The 19,760-nt window shown below is 36.4% G+C and overlaps 4 protein-coding genes across 4 annotated transcripts; all 4 read left to right on the top strand.

Moving 5' to 3' along the window:
• Nucleotides 1–3,991: 3,991 nt before the first annotated feature.
• LOC110451200 lies at nucleotides 3,992–7,940 on the top strand. The gene is made up of 2 exons (XM_021499078.1): nucleotides 3,992–4,397; nucleotides 6,292–7,940. The coding sequence occupies exons 1-2, from the start codon at nucleotides 4,088–4,090 to the stop codon at nucleotides 6,777–6,779; spliced, it is 798 nt and encodes a 265-aa protein (XP_021354753.1). The 5' UTR covers nucleotides 3,992–4,087; the 3' UTR covers nucleotides 6,780–7,940.
• A 5,189-nt stretch (nucleotides 7,941–13,129) lies between these two features.
• LOC110451243 (Y' element ATP-dependent helicase YJL225C-like) lies at nucleotides 13,130–14,206 on the top strand. The gene has a single exon (XM_021499160.1). It carries the CDS (start codon nucleotides 13,130–13,132, stop codon nucleotides 14,204–14,206), a length of 1,077 nt encoding a protein of 358 aa, XP_021354835.1.
• Nucleotides 14,207–14,248: 42 nt separating this feature from the next.
• LOC110451241 (uncharacterized protein DDB_G0287625-like) lies at nucleotides 14,249–15,382 on the top strand. Its single transcript, XM_021499159.1, has one exon. It carries the CDS (start codon nucleotides 14,249–14,251, stop codon nucleotides 15,380–15,382), a length of 1,134 nt encoding a protein of 377 aa, XP_021354834.1.
• LOC110451249 lies at nucleotides 15,264–19,749 on the top strand. Its single transcript, XM_021499167.1, has 3 exons — nucleotides 15,264–16,809; nucleotides 18,954–19,218; nucleotides 19,413–19,749. Exon 1 carries the CDS (start codon nucleotides 15,554–15,556, stop codon nucleotides 16,523–16,525), a length of 972 nt encoding a protein of 323 aa, XP_021354842.1. The 5' UTR covers nucleotides 15,264–15,553; the 3' UTR covers nucleotides 16,526–16,809; nucleotides 18,954–19,218; nucleotides 19,413–19,749.
• The last annotated feature ends 11 nt before the right edge of the window (nucleotides 19,750–19,760 follow it).

Genomic DNA, 19,760 nt, shown 5'->3' with positions numbered 1-19,760 from the left:
CCGTAGAGTCTGGTACACACATGATAACAGGAGGCTGTGGGTGTTTCAGATGCTTGAGAGATTCGGGAAATGTACAGATATTCCCGTCCGATAAGTGTATGACGGTTTGACGGAAGAAAAACTAACAGCAAGACATGGCGGGAAAACAGTTTGGGTACGCGGCGATGAAGGTGGAATCACTGGAGGACACTGCAACCTCCTGCTACAGTTGGTACACCTAGGCCGAATTCAGGTTCCGCAAGGTTGGGGTCCCGGCGCTCTGAGAACAGAAGATCACAAAGACGAGGGGCGCATCGACATCAAAAAGGTCAATTTTCTGACACGTTTGATTAATTGATAGCGCCTTTAAGAATGTTCCTTTCATATTATTTAGTTTTATCGAACAGCAGCAAATATGAATACACCTAAAGCTTGCATGGTATTTTACATTATTTTGTTTTATGCTTTGTCTGTGCAATGGTTTACATACGATACTTTCATAATATTTTGATTTGTTATAGCCGAGGATATGGACCAGCAAGAGTAAATTCCCCTTTTCCAGATCGTTCGCTACCTGGGCAAATTCTTTTTACACTATCACTCCACCTTTCAGTCACTCCTTCAATATCGTGGCCCAACAGCAGTAACTTGCAGAAAATACACAAGCATGGCTCTTCTCCTGGTTCTCTCAACAAGTTCAACAACATTTTCCTAGTGTATTTGATTTCCGACGAGAACTTATTAATAACCAACGGCTAATTTCAGCTGATATGACCCTAGCCTCAAGGCATGTGCTGATGTGAGTAACGATGAGGATGACCTGCAGTGGTGGCTTATCTTGTTGGGCATGATCATTTGATCACTGTCGTATAGCTGTGTACGGCCACGGTTGTTTTGTCTCGTTTCATATTCACGCTTCGACTGATATCTGTAATTAGTAAGTACAAATTTGCTGTTTCTGTACTTATAAATATATAAACTAAACAAAAATTCGAAATAGTCATTATTTACTCTTCTTTTATCAGATTATTTCATAGACAAAATAACAATTAGTCGAGGAAAACAACACATTACCAATATGCTCTGTTGATTTACTGAAATGAGTCGAAGTGTAAACAAAAAAAGACACAAATCAACAGTTGCCGTACACAGGTACACGACAGTGTTGATACAAGGAGTGAAACAGTAATAATTGAATAATGTGTCAAAAATATTTAGTGTTACACTTTACAACAGTGCTTGTGGTAATTATATTAATCATTAAACAGCTTGTAAAAAATGGCTACCTTTGTGTTTAGTGTGTAACATATATTTTAATTACACAAATGAGATCATTAAATGTTTGTTAATGAAGATTGAGCATGAATTACTAACAAATTTTACCACAATTTGTGTAATTCAATCGGGGTCTTTGTGCAATGTTACTGGTAAGCATCTTATACGATATTGCAGCAAATATACCGCCCCGGAGACATTCGTAATCCGTAATCCACACCTGTATGTAATTACACCTGCATATCGAAAACCTACGTACACATAAGAGTGTCACTTTATTTAATATAAACGTAAAGACAAATAAGTACAAATAGTAATGAGTAAAAGTTTTGACAAACGAATGTGTTAATTTTAACAACCACATTGGATACAAATGACGAGGATGATAATTCAATGTTCCCAATCGTTATAAGGAACTTACATTTGATGGACCAAAATATGTAAACTATATATGTTCATACCTTTTTATCGAATAAAGAAATATTAAATCTTCCTTCGTTATTTTATAAATTTGTGCATTGAGATAGAATTTTATCAAATGATCAATGGACTATACCACTGTGTAGGACAGACATATAAACTTACTGCTTTTATACTTTTATTCTTTCTCCAGTTTATTTTACGAGACACAAAATCTTGTGGTAAAATCAGACGTAATTACCAAATTCTTTCCTCTTTCTATAGCAAGCCTCTAACATTTTGAGGGTTTAAAGTCAATTTAGGAGGTCATATACCCCCATATGAAGGTAAACTGAAACACTCTTTTTCCTTTTTTTTTTTTAAAGAACAGGGATGGCTCCCAAATGTACCTCTTTCCCTATTCTTCCTTTTTTGTTTCGCATGCAAACACAACACTACCTTTGATACGCCAAATCGTTACTTTTACCAAGGAATGAACGAACAAAAATTATGTTATTAGTTCACGACCCGGTTTTGGGGTCAGGCTTTAATTTTGTTACATGTGTTCTCTAAACAGGGATCTTTTGAGCTGTGTTTGATTTAACAATACCACAAAGTTATCAAGATTCCTGTTCATTGCCTTTTAATAGGTAGATATGTCACACTTTCGCTGTTTTCAATAGATCCTTGGTCCTTACCATTACTATATGAGGTAGGCTGTGTTTTTTCAGGTATTTGTGATGGCGTTCTCTGCAATGCTTTGATGGCGGCTTTCTAGAATAGAAAAAAAGTTCTTTCTGTGTGATCATCACCTGAATCTAGCTAGCAGACGAATATTTACTTCGCAGACGAACAATCTTTTCTTGTGAGGTAATAATTTGCTCTGAGCTTCAGTAAATGTGTGGCAGAGTGGACAGTATACTCGCCTTCCATCGATTGGCCTTAAACAGGTATGAGGTCATTTTGCCGACCACGTGGGGTATCTCTGGAACTCCAGTTACCACACACATTATAACCCACTGTTGAACACCATCCCGACCAATAAGAATGCTTAACATTAAATCGTTAAATTTTTATTCTGAACTGTTCAAAATAAAGCAATGTGTAGAGGAAGGGGCATAACTCTTACATTCTTCCTGAATAATACCACATCGAACGCAAAACTGTGGGTAAAATAACGTTGTGAAATTAATCTTCACTTTCATTCTGTTTCGACTTCTTTCGTAACAAATTATAAGATTACTAGCATCAATATCTCCACTTAAATAAACAATCCAATCAATAAGTTACTAATTCCGCCATATCGTACCGTAATTATGTTCGAAATTATACACAAATTTATGACATATAAAATGGTATTTTGCAATAAAGACTCATACACATATTTTATTAATCATCAATGTTACGTGTTTACTTAGGATAACGACGTTGTACAGTCATGCCTCACTCTTGCTTGCCACATGTATTGATCGCATTACGTCCTGCGCAGCACACGTGTTATTTACGACTTCCTCGCTAGACTTTTCCAGACGGCCTCACCGTTATATTGCCATCACACACAACTTATGTTTATGTGTCCTATCAATGACATTGGCTACGTGTTTGCAGATGTTGGTTATGAAATCCCTCGAACCATTGTTTTTTAAATTAAATTTTTGAAACATTTACTCGATAGATCAATTAAAACTTTTACATATTTAAAGAAATAAGGGGGNGGGGGGGGGGGGGGGTGCATGTCATTACGAAATAATCTGTTATGAACAGATTGCTACTTTCCATTTTGAGAATTATTGGAGAAAATGTGTATTTCATTTTTTTTCAAAATTACGCAATTTTTTTACCCCACCGGATCTTATTTATTGCGAGTCACATATGTGTAGTGGAGTACTGCCAGCTTTGTTCCACCTAGCAGACGTCACATGTTGTTACACACGCTTTGATGTAAGCGTTTGTGGTGATGTTACTAAATATAGACTTTTACAACTTACATTTTAGTTAATTACCAGATGACCAATTAACAATAAGTGCATTTTCGAGAAAATCGAAAAACATTTTATCAAACCTACAATCAGGTATCACAATATACTACCACAAATGCGATTACAGGCAAAACTTCGACAACAGTTTTTGTCCGTCGCTATATTCTCTGGGATAGCCCAGGAAACTAAAAAAATATATATTTTATTATATAATACATATGACTCGACCATTTTCGTATCGAAATGTAAACAGAGGAGAAGCATCCATCTATCTTTAAACAAGATCGACATTAATTTCTGTTAACTTAAGTTCAGTTTCGGTTTCGATTCTGTAAATTCTTTATTGGGTTTCGAAAAAGATACTTTCTGAAATCGTTTGCCGACTCGTGATAATACAGTATAAATACAGTTATTGTGTTAGGTAACTGCCCACAGGTCTAGAGCCAACGATCATAATGGAGGTATCATTGTCTTTGTCAGAAAATACGAAACCGTCAAAATTAAGACCGTCTGACATCTGTTTTAGTCAGAAGGTAGTCTACCATCGTTTTCGGCGGCGGTCTGGACACGGACACATGACCATTGGCGATACCCTAGACGATATAATGGAGGGTCGACTGTCAATGACATCACTTCCGGAGATAAGTTTAAAACAGGAGGAAGACGAGGAGACAGATGGGGATATATTGGTAGGCGGGAAGAAGACTCGTTGGATTACCGCTGACAACCGTCGTCTTTGGATTTTCAGACACTTGGAAAGACTAGGTATGTTCTTACCTTTGCGATTTGTGATGGTAAATCGTTGATATGTTTGCGACATCAAGCACACACGGGGAAAGGGAGATTATATTCGTACAAATGACTTGTTTCAGCTATTGTTGTTTAGAGAATGTTTAAAATAATGAATATGCATAAACTATAAACTATAAACACAAATATTGCAATATTACTGGTAGGAAAGACTGGACAGAGTGCGGCCCCAGGCTAAGTTCGACTACCTCTGATATTTTGTTTCTTGAGCATATATTCACAATTTTTAGGATCTTAGCAGACCATTGACTAGACGGAACATTCACATGAAAAATACAATAGTGTGGAAAACTCAATAAAAGGGGAAAAGTTAGCTTTAGGATGGTAGAAAAATCATTATGATCTGACCTCTCTCTAGCTTTGTAAACTTTTGATAACCCGAATTACTCCGAAATATTTAAAATACCCCCTCAAAAAATATTTATGTAATGTTATAAATGTACCACACAGACAACTTCTCAAGATGGTACATTAATTATAATATATACCTTAGCTTTTTTTTCCTGTAATAAAATAATTTGTCTAAATATGAATATGGGTCATGTTCGGCTAATGATATTGGGGTAGATTTGGCAATGGCAATGGCAACACGTGGAAAGTCCTGACAGTGTCAGGAAAATCTGACGTTGCGTACTTAATGACGTCATTTATATGCCGAATCTATCCCAGAATATCTGTCCGAACTTCCCCCAAGGGAGCAGTACTTTCAGCTGCACAATATCCTGACAGAAAAGGTTCTATTAATTCTTTAAATACCGATGTGTTTGTCATTTTGCTATTATTTTATGAAATTCTCTTTCAAATGTTATATTTACACATAAATTTGAACAGATAACATAGGCTAAATTAAAATGGGCCACAGTAACCACCGTCTCCCCCAAGATTATTATACAGTTGTTTTGGATGGATGACTATGTCACTTTTGAAATTGACCAATCAGAACGCCACTTTCTATTCACCCCATTCAAAGTCGCAGATTTTCTGTTGACATCTTTTCTACGTATGTTAATGTATACATTTGCCTTCGTAATCTATATTATTAATGTAAGAAATTCTGATCAAAAATAGAAGATACCTGTAAAATTTCACTGGGTAACCAATCAGAAATGACGCTCAGACTTGTTATCAAGCAAGACATCATTACTTTATGGCACTTAAGATTTTTATTATAAGCCCAAATGTTTTGATGCAGTGACATTTTCGTTGTTGTAAGTAATATTAAATAAATAAAACACAGAAAATGTAATGGTTTCACTCCTATGGTAGGATAAACATTACCGATATTTTCACTTGTACTTTTCCCTAAAGAAAAATATCGATATTCTGCCATACTAGTGAGATATATATGTTTTTTCAATGGGAAACCATTAAGTATCCTCTGTATAGCTCATGCAGTTTAATTACCATATAGGTCACTCACATTTGTGTATGCTTATATTGACTCTAGTACCAGAGGCAAGGTTAATAGTATGACCCTTTCATTCGAAAATACATCCATCCTCTATCACAAGAAAATTCTTTTCAAATGGTCAGGGTGGGATATTGAAGCGGACGAATACCCAGTAGAATCGTTTTATATACTTTGCTGTCCGAATGCTGTTTGTAGTTTTCATTACATTAAAGTAAAACAACATTACAATATTGCTAAAATCGAAACACAACCAGATGGAAACCAAACTAAGGTTTGATATATATTTACGTTAGTTGTTAATATTTCTACCCTAGTTTTTTTCAATCTGTCCAGGTCTATTAACCTTCTTGGATGTTCCCCCGTATATAGTATATATGTTACCGCTATGACTATCACGAATATTTCATCATATAACATAAATTCGTTCCTTTCTTCCAGGCAGATGTAAAGAGATTTCTTTCCAAGAGGTCTCTTATATCGACTCAATGAAAAGATCGTCAGAAAATCGTGGTGTTTCTGTCGGGATAAAAGACGACGCGGAACCAGGAGGCTACTGGCACAAGGCCCCGGATGTTACGCACATTGACCCGATGAGTGTTAAATTCACCAAAGATGTTATTCCAATGACCTTTTCTTCAGGAGATCATTCAGGAGTTAACGTAAGGACTCTCGTCAATGAACTGGTTTCTGAAAATCTGGAATGTCGAAATATACCGCCCATCGTTGTTTGGCAAGACGAAACAGCAATGAGTGTTATCGACGGAAACAGGCGTCTTTGGGCTTTCCAGAAATCAACAAAATCCGAAATCGCTGCGATTGTTATAGAGGATCGACAACTCCTGGACAATACGATGCCAAGAATGATTGGTAAATCCCTCAATGATTTAAGCTCTGTTTATGATCATACTGAAGTAATTACGGAGTAATAAAACTCAGTATGTGGTCAGTTCCGTAATATACAAGCAAAAATTACAAAATTAAACTATGCGATAACGGTGATAACTATCATATCCATTTATAGAAATGATTTCACGAGTCTGTTCTTATTATAAATGAAGGAGTTTGTGGTATTTGTAAGCACATACATGATAATGATAAAACTTAAGCATATAATTAAAAAAAGATCAAATATAACATATTAATATGTTAGAAGCAAACTAGAATATATGTCCTATATATATTTCATAACATGCGCGTGACATATGTAATTAAAAACAACGTAGGTATAATGCGTATGTGATATTTACCTATACTTTGATACCACATGTAACATGTGTGCATTTTAGATAACGCTTACTTTTTACCGTTCGTTTTGCTAGCATACAATATGCAAATATGCCACATACCATTTTATTTAATAACATTTCATTTATTGTGTATTCTGTGATATTTTTGATTCATATAAATCTGTGATATATTTCTTCTTATTCTATACTTATATTTGTAATTACGTTTTAATTTGATTTAATGAATTATGTGATAGATTAACCTTTGGTTTAAGATTTACATGATGATTAGTTATTAAGTATTTCATTTACAATATTCTTAATATTCCAATTTATGTCTAAAAATAAAATACTGTATAACAAATGTTAAGACGAAATGTCAATGCCGTAAATGCATAAAATGCCTTAAGCTAAACTGTATCGTTGGCGTAACTACCTCATACCTTGAACCTACATCTTTTATTGGCGATAAAAATCATTCGGAACAAAAGAACATTGGGATTTTCATGCACACTCAGCGATATATTCATGATTCTAATCGATGTTCATTACAACCCCTCTCTCCTCCCTCCTTTCCCTCTCTCATATGTCTATCGATTTCCGATTATCATAGTATTTTATACAGTCGCGTTATAGATATGATTGTATGCGAATATGTATTTGGACCTTGTGCTTGGTCTTTATTTCTATGCAGGCGGACTAGTGTTAACGGAAATACCAGCAAGTAAGGAGTGAACCAGAGGACGTTATTAGCACGGAAAGTGATAAACAATTGAACAGCAGAACGTTATGAACAGCGAACAGATTATCACTAGTTCCGTTTGCATGGAGAAAGATCAACTACATGGTCCGAGATCATTTATACCANTCTCTCTCTCTCTCTCTCTCTCTCTCTCTCTCTCTCTCTCTCTCTCTCTCTCTCTCTCTCTCTCTCTCTCTCTCTCTCTCTCTCTCTCTCTCTCTCTCTCTCTCTCTCTCTCTCTCTCTCTCTCTCTCTCTCTCTCTCTCTCTCTCTCTCTCTCTCTCTCTCTCTCTCTCTCTCTCTCTCTCTCTCTCACACACATCAGATGTTTATATACGTATAAACGCGTGTGAGTTTGTGTGTATTGGTGTGTGAATGAGTGAACGCATGTACGTCAATTTGTCATTTCGATAACTTATTTGTAAAGTAATTTTGAGGGTGCCATCTTGTAAGTTTGTTGTATATATGATTGTTATATTTATGGAAAGAGCGTTATATAAATTGTATGACTTGTGCCAAATTCAGTTGCATTATGGCAATAAAAAAGTATTAAATCTAAACAATGCCTTTTTTGCTTTGAGAGAACATACATTTCTCAAGTAAAACAAGTATTTATTGGTGAGATCATTGGAGTTCATATATGTATTATCAAATAGTAAAATTAATCCTCGACGTCCTTGACCTTCCTCGTTAATAATTTTTGAAATGTTCCCGGTTCTAAGCGGTGGTTATTTTACCAGTTCAGGAAAAAGATTTGAATACAAGAAGTTATTGATAGTTGAGGAATAGTGTATAAATATCCTCTTCTCTGTTAGCATAAAGGGAGTGCACCTATACAATATGGTAACAGATACAGTAAGCCAAAAAATGCACCGTTAAGCTATTTCGTTCTACTAGGACTCATCGGTGAGGTAAGGGATCCCACAAGGCCTAAATCCAAAAAGGTCTAACAGAAGGAGAGTTTCATAAAACCCTTCAATTACATGAATTAGATAAAGGAGTAATGGATAATCTCAAATTAATAATGAGTAAAGTGTATATTACAGAGCTGTGATAATGTGATCAATGATCAGCCAATTATCGGATAATGGAATGTAGTAGTGGAACTTATGCAATTTAATATATTTTGTGAATTGAAGTTTTTTCATGTTTGTAAAGATAGTGTGCATCTTGTGTTAAGGTATATTCACTTCGCTAAAGGTGGCATAGATCCAGTATTGAAAATACATTAATTTGGGAAATTATGACATGTATCTCGTTTGATTTTACACAATCAATATGGCAAAAATACAACAAGAATGTATTTTAGTATCGAAATACATTTACATGCACTGGGCAAATAGGTTTCAGGTTAAACATTATTTTTCCAATTATTCAAATACAGCTATGCTATAAAATCTTAGAGGGACGGGTAAACAAGCCTTATGTTTTTTACAAACATGATTAATATCTAGTATCAAAATAAATTAACTTTAGTAAAGATTAAAGATGGTATGTAGTTAGTTTCAAATTACATCACTTGGGTAAAACTTTTGTTTTTTTTCGTCTTAAATACACTAACACGGGTGAGGATGGCATATACTAAGTAGAAGTATGACCTTGGGTAATTATTAGCGTGTATCTAGTCGTTACATTGTTACATTGAGTCAGGTAGGAATGTATAAACATAAAATGTATATTGGGTAGTGCTGTCTTGTGTTTTCACGAGCGAAGATATACTAACGATGCTACTATATCAAGAATTACCGAAAATGAAACTACAACTAGCGTGCTGGTTCCCAGAAGTTGCATATCATATAATATTTTTAGGTCGTACATTGTCAAAATATATAGTGTACACTTCTACTGTATGCAGATTAAACAACGTTAGGTGTATATTTTACAACCTTTGTGATGAATGCAGTAGTGCGTATCATTTGTGGGTATGTATTTTGGTTTATATTAAGATAGATTTTTATCTTTTTGTTAAAACATTTTTTACAATGTACGTATATGTGAACTGAAATAAGAGACGGGCATATAATTGTCTGTCATTAAAGAGATTGTGTTTCAGTTTATGCTTGACACTAATATAATCGAAATGAAACACATGTGAAATAACAAGACTCAGCATTAATATATGGACTGTTACAGTGCTTTAAATAATTATTTTATGTTTCTAATTTTTAAACAATTATAATTTTTGTGAAATAAACCTGCTGTAAAATCAAAATAATTTGAATTGATTTTTGTTCATTTAAAAAAAAAAAAAATGAAAAATTATTATGTATGCAAGGTTAACGTTATTGTCCTAGGAATTGTATGGTTAGATTGTATTAGAGGTACCTCTGTATGTGCCAATATGATATTAATTATTAAAAGTGAAGAAATATCTGAGCTCTGACCATAACACGAAAAAACATTGCACTCTACAATTAAATACATTGAAAGGAATATTCTAGGCCCGAACATTTACTTCCTCTGTATATAAAGTTTTGTGTCAGGTTTTGTATCTAACTTGGCCCGAAAAGCGGTGGCCTTCGTCCGTCCGGTGTCAACTTTTTACTTTAACAACTTTTTCTGAATAAAATGAATGCCTTTTACTGATATTCAAGGTCACATGGGTCAATTATTTTAAAAACATTTGTTTAAACAATATGCATGAATAGCATGGAAGTCCCAGGATGCTGATATTTAGCCAGTATTATGTTTGGATGAGGGGCTACCAACTTTGTTAAAATGAATTACCTTGACTTATATTCAAGGTTAAATGGGTCATATATGTTTAAAATCTTTGAATGACTTCTTTTGCATAACCAAAAGGATCAGGAAGATTATTGTCTGTCTTTCTGGTTGTCTGTCTGTCAGTCAGTCCGTCGTCAGTCCGGTGTCAACCTTTTACTTTAAACGATTTCTTTGCAAGAACCAAGAGGCTTAGGGTGATGATATTTCGTCAGAAGCATGCTTGGATTAAGGACTGTCAAGTTTGCGCAAATGAATGACCTTTGCGTATATTTAAAACATATAAACAACCTCTTCTTAATAACTAGAAGGTCCAGGATGATGACATTTGGCAAGTAACATGTTGGTATGAAGTGATACCAAGTTTGATTAAATGAATTACCACGACTTATATTTAAGGTCATAGGAGTTTGTTGTCTTTAAAACATTTAAAGGAGATTTTTTGAGGAACATAAAGGCCCAAAATAATGATAATTTGCAAGTAACATGCTAAGACTTTAAGTTCACCGTAACATATTGCCATATGTGTAAAAATATTTATCTCAATAAACAAAAGATCTACGGTGGTGATATTTTGCAAGTTGCATGCCGAGATGATGGGCTATAAAGTCTTTTAAACTTCATTACATTGTTAGACTTTTAAAATCACAGGGGTCATATATGTTTCAATCTTTTAACATTTATTTTTGAATGACTTACAGTCATAGATTTTAGTCAAATTTTAGGTTACAAGTGAGAGATTAATACCAGGTGAGCGATGTAGGCCTGTTTGGCCTGTTGTTTTACTAAAATGTGAAGTGTGTATGTATTACTTTAAATATCAATATAGCAATTGTCGCTAAGCAGATCACAATACCACCTTCCGCGAACAGACAGAAAATACTAAATATCTCATAAGGCTTGCACAACTGGGTCTAAAAAAAATACACACACAGCACAGTCATATAGTGTATCTTTTGACGTATCTGGTGACAATGGACTGGGCTGAAATATTGTATCGGTGTCTTTTGGAACGTTTCCAACACATTTAAATAAAGTTACGTGTTCAACAGTATGTTTATTTAGACTAGCCTATCTCAATAAAGTGTGATATACCATTGCATAATCAAGGGGACAACATGTCAAATGTGGATCAAGTCATCATTTCGAAACGTTTTAATCCTAAAAAATACTAACGAATAGAAATATATGATAAGATATAATTCAACAAAAAATAAGAAGTGCCATTAATCTTGGTACAGTGTACGTTTGATCCTGAATGACGTCATTGAACCTGAAGCAAAATGACATTGGTATAGTCCTTGGATGACAAATATATATATATAAGTAATGCATTGATCTTGATTTACATTGTCAGGCAGCGAGAAAATGTTAAAACTTCGACCGAGTGAAATACGATTTAGTCAGGATTCTATCAACAATGTATTCTACAAAAAATCCATTCATGCCGATACACATATCGGTGAAACATTGGACGCCCTTTTGACAGGAAAGTGTAGTATATCGGACATACTGCCTATAACTGTTGTCAAAAGGAATGAAATCTGGTTTTCGGCCGATAATAGGAGATTGTGGGTGTTTCGGAACCTCGAAGAGCTTGGACAATGTACCGTAATTCCGGTACAAAAAGGTCATCATAGGATCCCCCGGAAAAAATTAACAACATAAAATGATGGGACAGATATTCGTGTACGGGGCGATCCAGAGGGTAGATATTGGAGACGTTGGAAAGTTGACCATATCTCATCTGATAGTGCTGCAACACCGTGGTCAAACGACACATCAAGTGGTGAAAGTCACAAAGATGATGAAGGATCTGATTGCTATCTGGGTAGGAGGAGTGCTGCAACACCGAGGTCAATTGTCTCGTCACAACTAAAACACAAAGATAATTAGGGATCTGATATCTATCTGGGTAGGAGGACTGCCGCAACACCGATGTCAAATGACACGTCAAGTGATGGAAGTCAAAATAATGAGGATTCTATCATGCATCGGAGAAGGACTATTACTACAACATCGAAGTCAATTGACACGTCAAGTGATGATAGTCTCAATAATGAGGAATCTGATATGCATCGAAGTAGGAGAATTGCTGCAACACCGCGGTCAAATTACACGTCACAACTAAAACACAAAGGTAATGAGGGATCTGACAGCTATCTGAGTAGGAAGATTGCTGCAACACAGAAGTCAATTGACACGTCACAACTAAAACACAAAGATAATGAGGAAACTGATAGCGATCTGAGTAGGAGAATTGCTGCAACACCGAGTTCAAATGACACTTCACAACTAAAACACAAAGTTAATGAGAGATCTGATAGCTATCTGGGTAGGAGGAGTGCTGCAACACCGAGGTCAATTGTCTCGTCACAACTAAAACAAAAAGATAAGGAGGGATCTGCTATGCATCGGAGTAGGATGAGTGCTGCAACACCGAGGTCAATGGTCTCGTCACAACTAAAACACAAAGAAACACAAAGATAATGAGGGATCTTATATCTATCTGGGTAGGAGGACTGCTGCAACACCGAGATCAAATGACACGTCAAGAGATGGAAGTCACAATAATGAGGATTCTATCATGCATCGGAGAAGGACTATTGATACAACACCGAAGTCAATTGACACGTCAAGTAATGAAAGTCACAATAATGAGAGAGCTGATATGCATCGGAGAAGGAGGAGTGCTGCAACACCGAGGTCAATTGAAACGTCACAACTAAAACACAAATATATTGAGCGATCTGACTGCTATCTGGGTAGGAGTGCTGCAACACCGAGGTCAATTGTCGCGTCACAACTAAAACACAAAGATAAGGAGGGAGCTTATATCTATCTGGGTAAGAGGACTGCTGCAAGACCGTGGTCAAATGACACGTCAACTGATGAAAGTCACAATAATGAGGAATCTGATATCTATCTGGATAGGAGGACTGCTGCAACACCGAGATCAAATGACACGTCAAGAGATGGAAGTCACAATAATGAGGATTCTATCATGCATCGGAGAAGGACTAGTGCTACAACACCGAAGTCAATTGACACGTCAAGTAATGAAAGTCACAATAATGAGGGAGCTGATATGCAGCGGAGTAGGAGGAGTGCTGCAACACCGAGGTCAATTGAAATGTCACAACTAAAACACAAAGATATTGAGGGACCTGGCAGCTATCTGGGTAGGAGTGCTGCAACACCGAGGTCAAATGACACTGCAACACCGAGGTCAATTGTCTCGTCACAACTAAAACAAAAAGATAAGGAGGGATCTGCTATGCATCGGAGTAGGATGAGTGCTTCAACACCGAGGTCAATTGTCTCGTCGGAATCTGATATCTATCTGGGTAGGAGGAGTGCTGGAACACCGAAATCAAATGACACGTCAAGTGATGGAAGTCAAAATAATGAGGATTCTATCATGCATCGGAGAAGGACTAGTGCTACAACACCGAAGTCAATTGACACGTCAAGTAATGAAAGTAACAATAATGAGGGAGCTGATATACATCGGAGTAGGAGGAGTGCTGCAACACCGAGGGCAATTGTCTCGTCACAACTAAAACAAAAAGATAAGGAGGGATCTGCTATGCATCGGAGTAGGATGAGTGCTGCAACACCGAGGTCAATGGTCTCGTCACAACTAAAACACAAAGATAATTAGGGATCTGATATCTATCTGGGTGGGAGGACTGCCGCAACACCGATGTCAAATGACACGTCAAGTGATGGAAGTAACAATAATGAGGATTCTATCATGCATCGGAGAAGGACTAGTGCTACAACACCGAAGTCAATTGACACGTCAAGTAATGAAAGTCACAATAATGAGAGAGCTGATATGCATCGGAGAAGGAGGAGTGCTGCAACACCGAGGTCAAATGACCCGTCTAGTGATGAAAGTCACAATAATGAGGAATCTGATATCTATCTGGATAGGAGGACTGCTGCAACACCGAGATCAAATGACACGTCAAGTGATGGAAGTCACAATAATGAGGATTCTATCATGCATCGGAGAAGGACTAGTGCTACAACACCGAAGTCAATTGACACGTCAAGTAATGAAAGTCACAATAATGAGGGAGCTGATATGCAGCGGAGTAGGAGGAGTGCTGCAACACCGAGGTCAATTGAAAAGTCACAACTAAAACACAAATATATTGAGCGATCTGACTGCTATCTGGGTAGGAGTGCTGCAACAAAGAGATCAATTGTCACCTCACAACTAAAACACAAAGATAATGAGGAAACTGATAGCGATCTGAGTAGGAGAATTGCTGCAACACCGAAGTCAAATGACACGTCAAGTGATGAAAGTCTCAATAATGAGGATTCTATCATGCATCGGAGAAGGACTATTGCTACAACACCGAAGTCAAATGACACGTCAAGTGATGAAAGTCACAATAATGAGGAATCTGATATCTATCTGGGTAGGAGGAGTGCTGCAACACCGAAATCAAATGACACGTCAAGTGATGGAAGTCACAATAATGAGGATTCTATCATGCATCGGAGAAGGACTATTGCTACAACACCGAAGTCAAATGGCACGTCACAACTAAAACACAAAGATAATGAGGGTTGTGATATGCATCGGACTATGAGGAGTGCTGCAACACCGAAATCAAATGACACCTCAAGTGATGGAAGTCACAGTAATGAGGATTCTATCATGCATCGGAGAAGGACTATTGCTACAACACCGAAGTCAAATGGCACGTCACAACTAAAACACAAAGATAATGAGGGATCTTATATCTATCTGGGTAAGAGGACTGCTGCAAGACCGAGGACAAATGACACGTCAAGTGATGAAAGTCACAATAATGAGTAATCTGATATCTATCTGGGTAGGAGGAGTGCTGCAACACCGAGGTCAATTGAAACGTCACAACTAAAACACAAATATATTGAGGGATCTGACAGCTATCTGGGTAGGAGTGCTGCAACAAAGAGGTCAATTGTCACATCAGAACTAAAACACAATGATAATGAGGGTTATGATATGTATCGGACTAGGAGGAGTGCTGCAACAACGAGGTCAATTGAAACGTCTCAACTACAACACAAAGATAATGAGGAAACTGATAGCTATCTGAGTAGGATAATTGCTGCAACAACGAGGTCAAATGACACGTCACAACTAAAACACAAAGTTAATGAGAGATCTGATAGCTATCTGGGTAGGAGTGCTGCAACACCGAGGTCAAATGACACCTCCCAACTAAAACACAAAGATAATGAGGAAACTGATAACGATCTGAGTAGGAGAATTGCTGCAACACCGAGGTCAAATGACACTTCACAACTAAAACACAAAGTAAATGAGAAATCTGATAGCTATCTTGGTAGGAAAATTGCTGCAACACCGAGGTCAATTGTCTCGTCACAACTAAAACACAAAGATAAAAAGGGATCTGATATGCATCGGAGTAGGATGGATGCTGCAACACCGAGGTCAATTGTCTCGTCACAACTAAAACACAAAGATAAAGAGGGATCTGATATGCATCGGAGAAGGAGAATTGCTGCAACACCGAGATCAAATGACACGCCAAGTGATGGAAGTCACAATAATGAGGGATCTAATGTGCATCGGAGAAGGACTATTGCTACAACACCGAAGTCAGTTGACACGTCAAGTAATGAAAGTCACAATAATGAGAGAGCTGATATGCATCGGAGAAGGAGGAGTGCTGCAACACCGAGGTCAATTGAAACGTCACAACTAAAACACAAAGATATTGAGGGATCTGACAGCTATCCGGGTAGGAGTGCTGCAACAACGAGGTCAATTGTCACATCAGGACTAAAACACAAAGATAATGAGGGTTGTGATATGCATCGGACTATGAGGAGTGCTGCAACAACGAGGTCAATTGAAACGTCTCAACTACAACACAAAGATAATGAGGATGTGACAGCTATCTGGGTAGGAGTGCTGCAACAACGAGGTCAATTGTCACATCAGGACTAAAACACAAAGATATTGAGGGTTGTGATATGCATCGTTGAGGAGGAGTGCAGCAACACCGAGGTCAATTGTCACGTCAGGACTAAAACACAAAGATAATAAGGGGTCTGATAGCTATCTGGATAGGAGTGCTGCTACACCGAGGTCATTTGTCACGTCAGGACTAAAACACAGAGATAATGAGGGATCTGACAGCTATATGCGTAGGAGAATTGCTGCAACACCAAGGTCAATTGAAAAATTCAAGCTTTGGCCAAAGACTTTCGGCAAAAGAGCATTTGTCTTAGGTGAGTTTAACGTACATGTTGTCGTTCATCATTGTAGTTAAAGGTTGCAATGACCCTGTTCATTGTGGCAAGTAAAAGTCAATTACTTCCGGTAAAGGTTATTATTCAATACCATGAATATTTCACACTGCTTTACACTCCTCTAAATATATATGCCACAGCAGTTTTTTTTAATATCTAAAGGGTTCCGTAACTAAAGCATTTGTTTTTTTAAACATATTTATCATTCTTAAACTGTAAATACTTTGACACTGTTTGTATTAATATTTTATTTTACAAAATAGGCATAATACATTAACACTTTTACAAAATATTAAACGCAGAAGTAATAACTACAATATGTCACAATTTTGTTTAACTTTTGTTGAAATATCCATAAAGTATGCATAAAGTATGTTAACATTTTTACAGAAGACTGTAAACAGAAGTTATAGTTATAATATATCACACTATTTCTATTCTTTGTTTAAATTTTACACAAAATTTACATAATACATTTACACTAGATTATACACAAAAGGTATAACTATAGTATATCCCACATTTTTGTGGTTTTTGTTTGAAATATCCACTGGTTATCAACACTGGCAATCAATGGTAAATCTGATATGTGATTTGATACATTGGTTCCTTGGCGTAGTTGTATCAAGTTTCTTTTCCATAAAGACACATTAATGTAAGGTAATGATAAGTGACAACTTCCTATATGATAAGATGAAAACAATGTTTGCATACCCTAAGACTTAATATGAATAAAACGATCACCTTCAAGAAATAAACCGTACCGGTCTGTTTTTCTTATTTAAATATTTTTATTAATTTATATATTTCTATCTTGAAAATTTGATCACTTGTTCAAGCAACAGACAATAGTTCACTACATGTAATCCTCCATTCAAATTATCAGTACATTATCCTTCACTGACATTTTCCTTTAAGGTAAAGAGCACTACTACACTAGTTATAATCACAAAAAAAGAGCTCCAATATAGGATATTATTAATTCTTGAGTTATCCCCCTTCTTTATTTGATTATATGATTTATAATTATCTGTTTGATCACAAACGATATCAACATATACCATGACAAATGCCCAATTTGTTATACCTAATTATTCAATTATTTATTAGACAGTTGTCAAGTATTTCTGCTATCCAACTATCCAATTATTCAGATAAAATTATCCTTTACCATTAAGATTATTTACTGACATAAACTAATGCCAGAATCACCAACTCCGTCAAGTTGATTCGTGCTTTTTTATATGATTTATGTAAATATGCCGTATGAGATACATCATGGAACCTGCTAAGAAGGACGATGGGATTTACATAGGTCTAGCGATAAATTCTCGCAAAAGCTTAAGCAATCCACATATCTAGTTATTGTCATACAAGGGTGATTCAGATCATTAATTCGTAATTAAATTTTTGCTATGAGAGAGACCACATGATACTATGCATTTCATAAGTAAAACGCTTATGGAGCGTACCGTGTTTTTGTATGAATATAGGACAATGAGACTTTCAATCCAATCTAATCTGTTGGGACTTTTTTCAAAATAGCAAATACCAATAAAATGTTTCTATTAGTATTCTGTGATTTTCTAAACTTTGTTTAAGAAATGAATATCCCATTACTTTTGCAAGTCAAATATATGTCGCGTAGAGGTCAAAGTTACTGATAGTTATCATATTTCATAGCCAATAATACTACATCAAATCAATTTATCAGATGATACTTGTATAGGAGATATATATAAATCAATTATCCGAGGGCATGCGTTTTATACAATTATATCATGGATAATATATATCTTATCTCCTATCATTAATGACGTTATCATATACCGGGTAACTAATATATATTTATCCCTAAAAGCCATACATAGATTTCTGTAATACGGGTGATTCATACTTACATTGTCCTAATGGGAGAAATGATGACTCTACGACCGAGTGAAATACGTTTTTCTCAGGATTCTATCAATAATGTTTTTGGGCATCCCAATAAGCCAATCGGCGAAACATTGGATGATCTGTTGACAGGACATCTTAAAATATCTAATATACCAGAAATCAGGGTCGTCAAAAGCCGTAGAGTCTGGTACACACTTGATAACAGGAGGCTGTTGGTGTTTCAGATGCTGGAGAGATTCGGAAAACGTAGAGATATTCCCGTCCGAAGAGTTTATGACGGTTTGACGGAAGAAACACTTACATCAATGAAGCATGACGGGAAGGCAGTTCGGGTACGCCGCGGCGATGCAGGTGGCCATCACTGGAAGACACTGCAGAATCCGTCTACAGTTGGTACACCTTGCCCGAATTCACGTTCCGCAAGGTTGAGGTCCCGGAACTCTGATAACAGAAGATCACAAAGACGAAGGGCGTATCAAGAACAAATTGGTACATATTCTTACACATTTGATTCATTGAAAACGCCTTTATACTATTTCATTTCATATATATTTAATTTTATTGAATTACAGCAAATATGAATCAACCTAAAGCATGCATGGTAGTTTACATTTTGTTGTTTTATGATTTGTCTGTGCTAAGGTTTACACGCCATGCTTTTATAATATTTTGATTTGTTATAGACGAGGATTCGGACCTTCAGGCGTACACTTGCCTATTTCCAGATCGTTCGCTTCCTGTGCAAAGTCATTCCTCACGATCCCTCCATCTTGAATACTGTGACCCAATGAAAGTCACTTGCAGAAAATACACAATCAATATGCTCCTGCTCTTGGTCCTCTCTTCAGGTTCAGCAAACTATTCCTAGTGCTTCGGATTTTCGGACAAGAACAGATTAATGACCAACGGCGCTGGTCATAAAGAAATTCAGCTCATACGACCCGAGCCTTAAAGCAGGTGCCGATGTGAGTAACGATGAGGATGACCTACAGTGGTTGACTTATCATGTTGGGCATGATCATTTGATCACC

The sequence above is a fragment of the Mizuhopecten yessoensis genome, unplaced genomic scaffold, assembly GCF_002113885.1.
Source record: "Mizuhopecten yessoensis strain PY_sf001 unplaced genomic scaffold, ASM211388v2 scaffold5877, whole genome shotgun sequence".
Lineage (NCBI taxonomy): Eukaryota > Metazoa > Mollusca > Bivalvia > Pectinida > Pectinidae > Mizuhopecten > Mizuhopecten yessoensis.
Note: the sequence above shows the minus strand (reverse complement) of the source record. Positions and strands in the feature narration are given on the sequence as shown.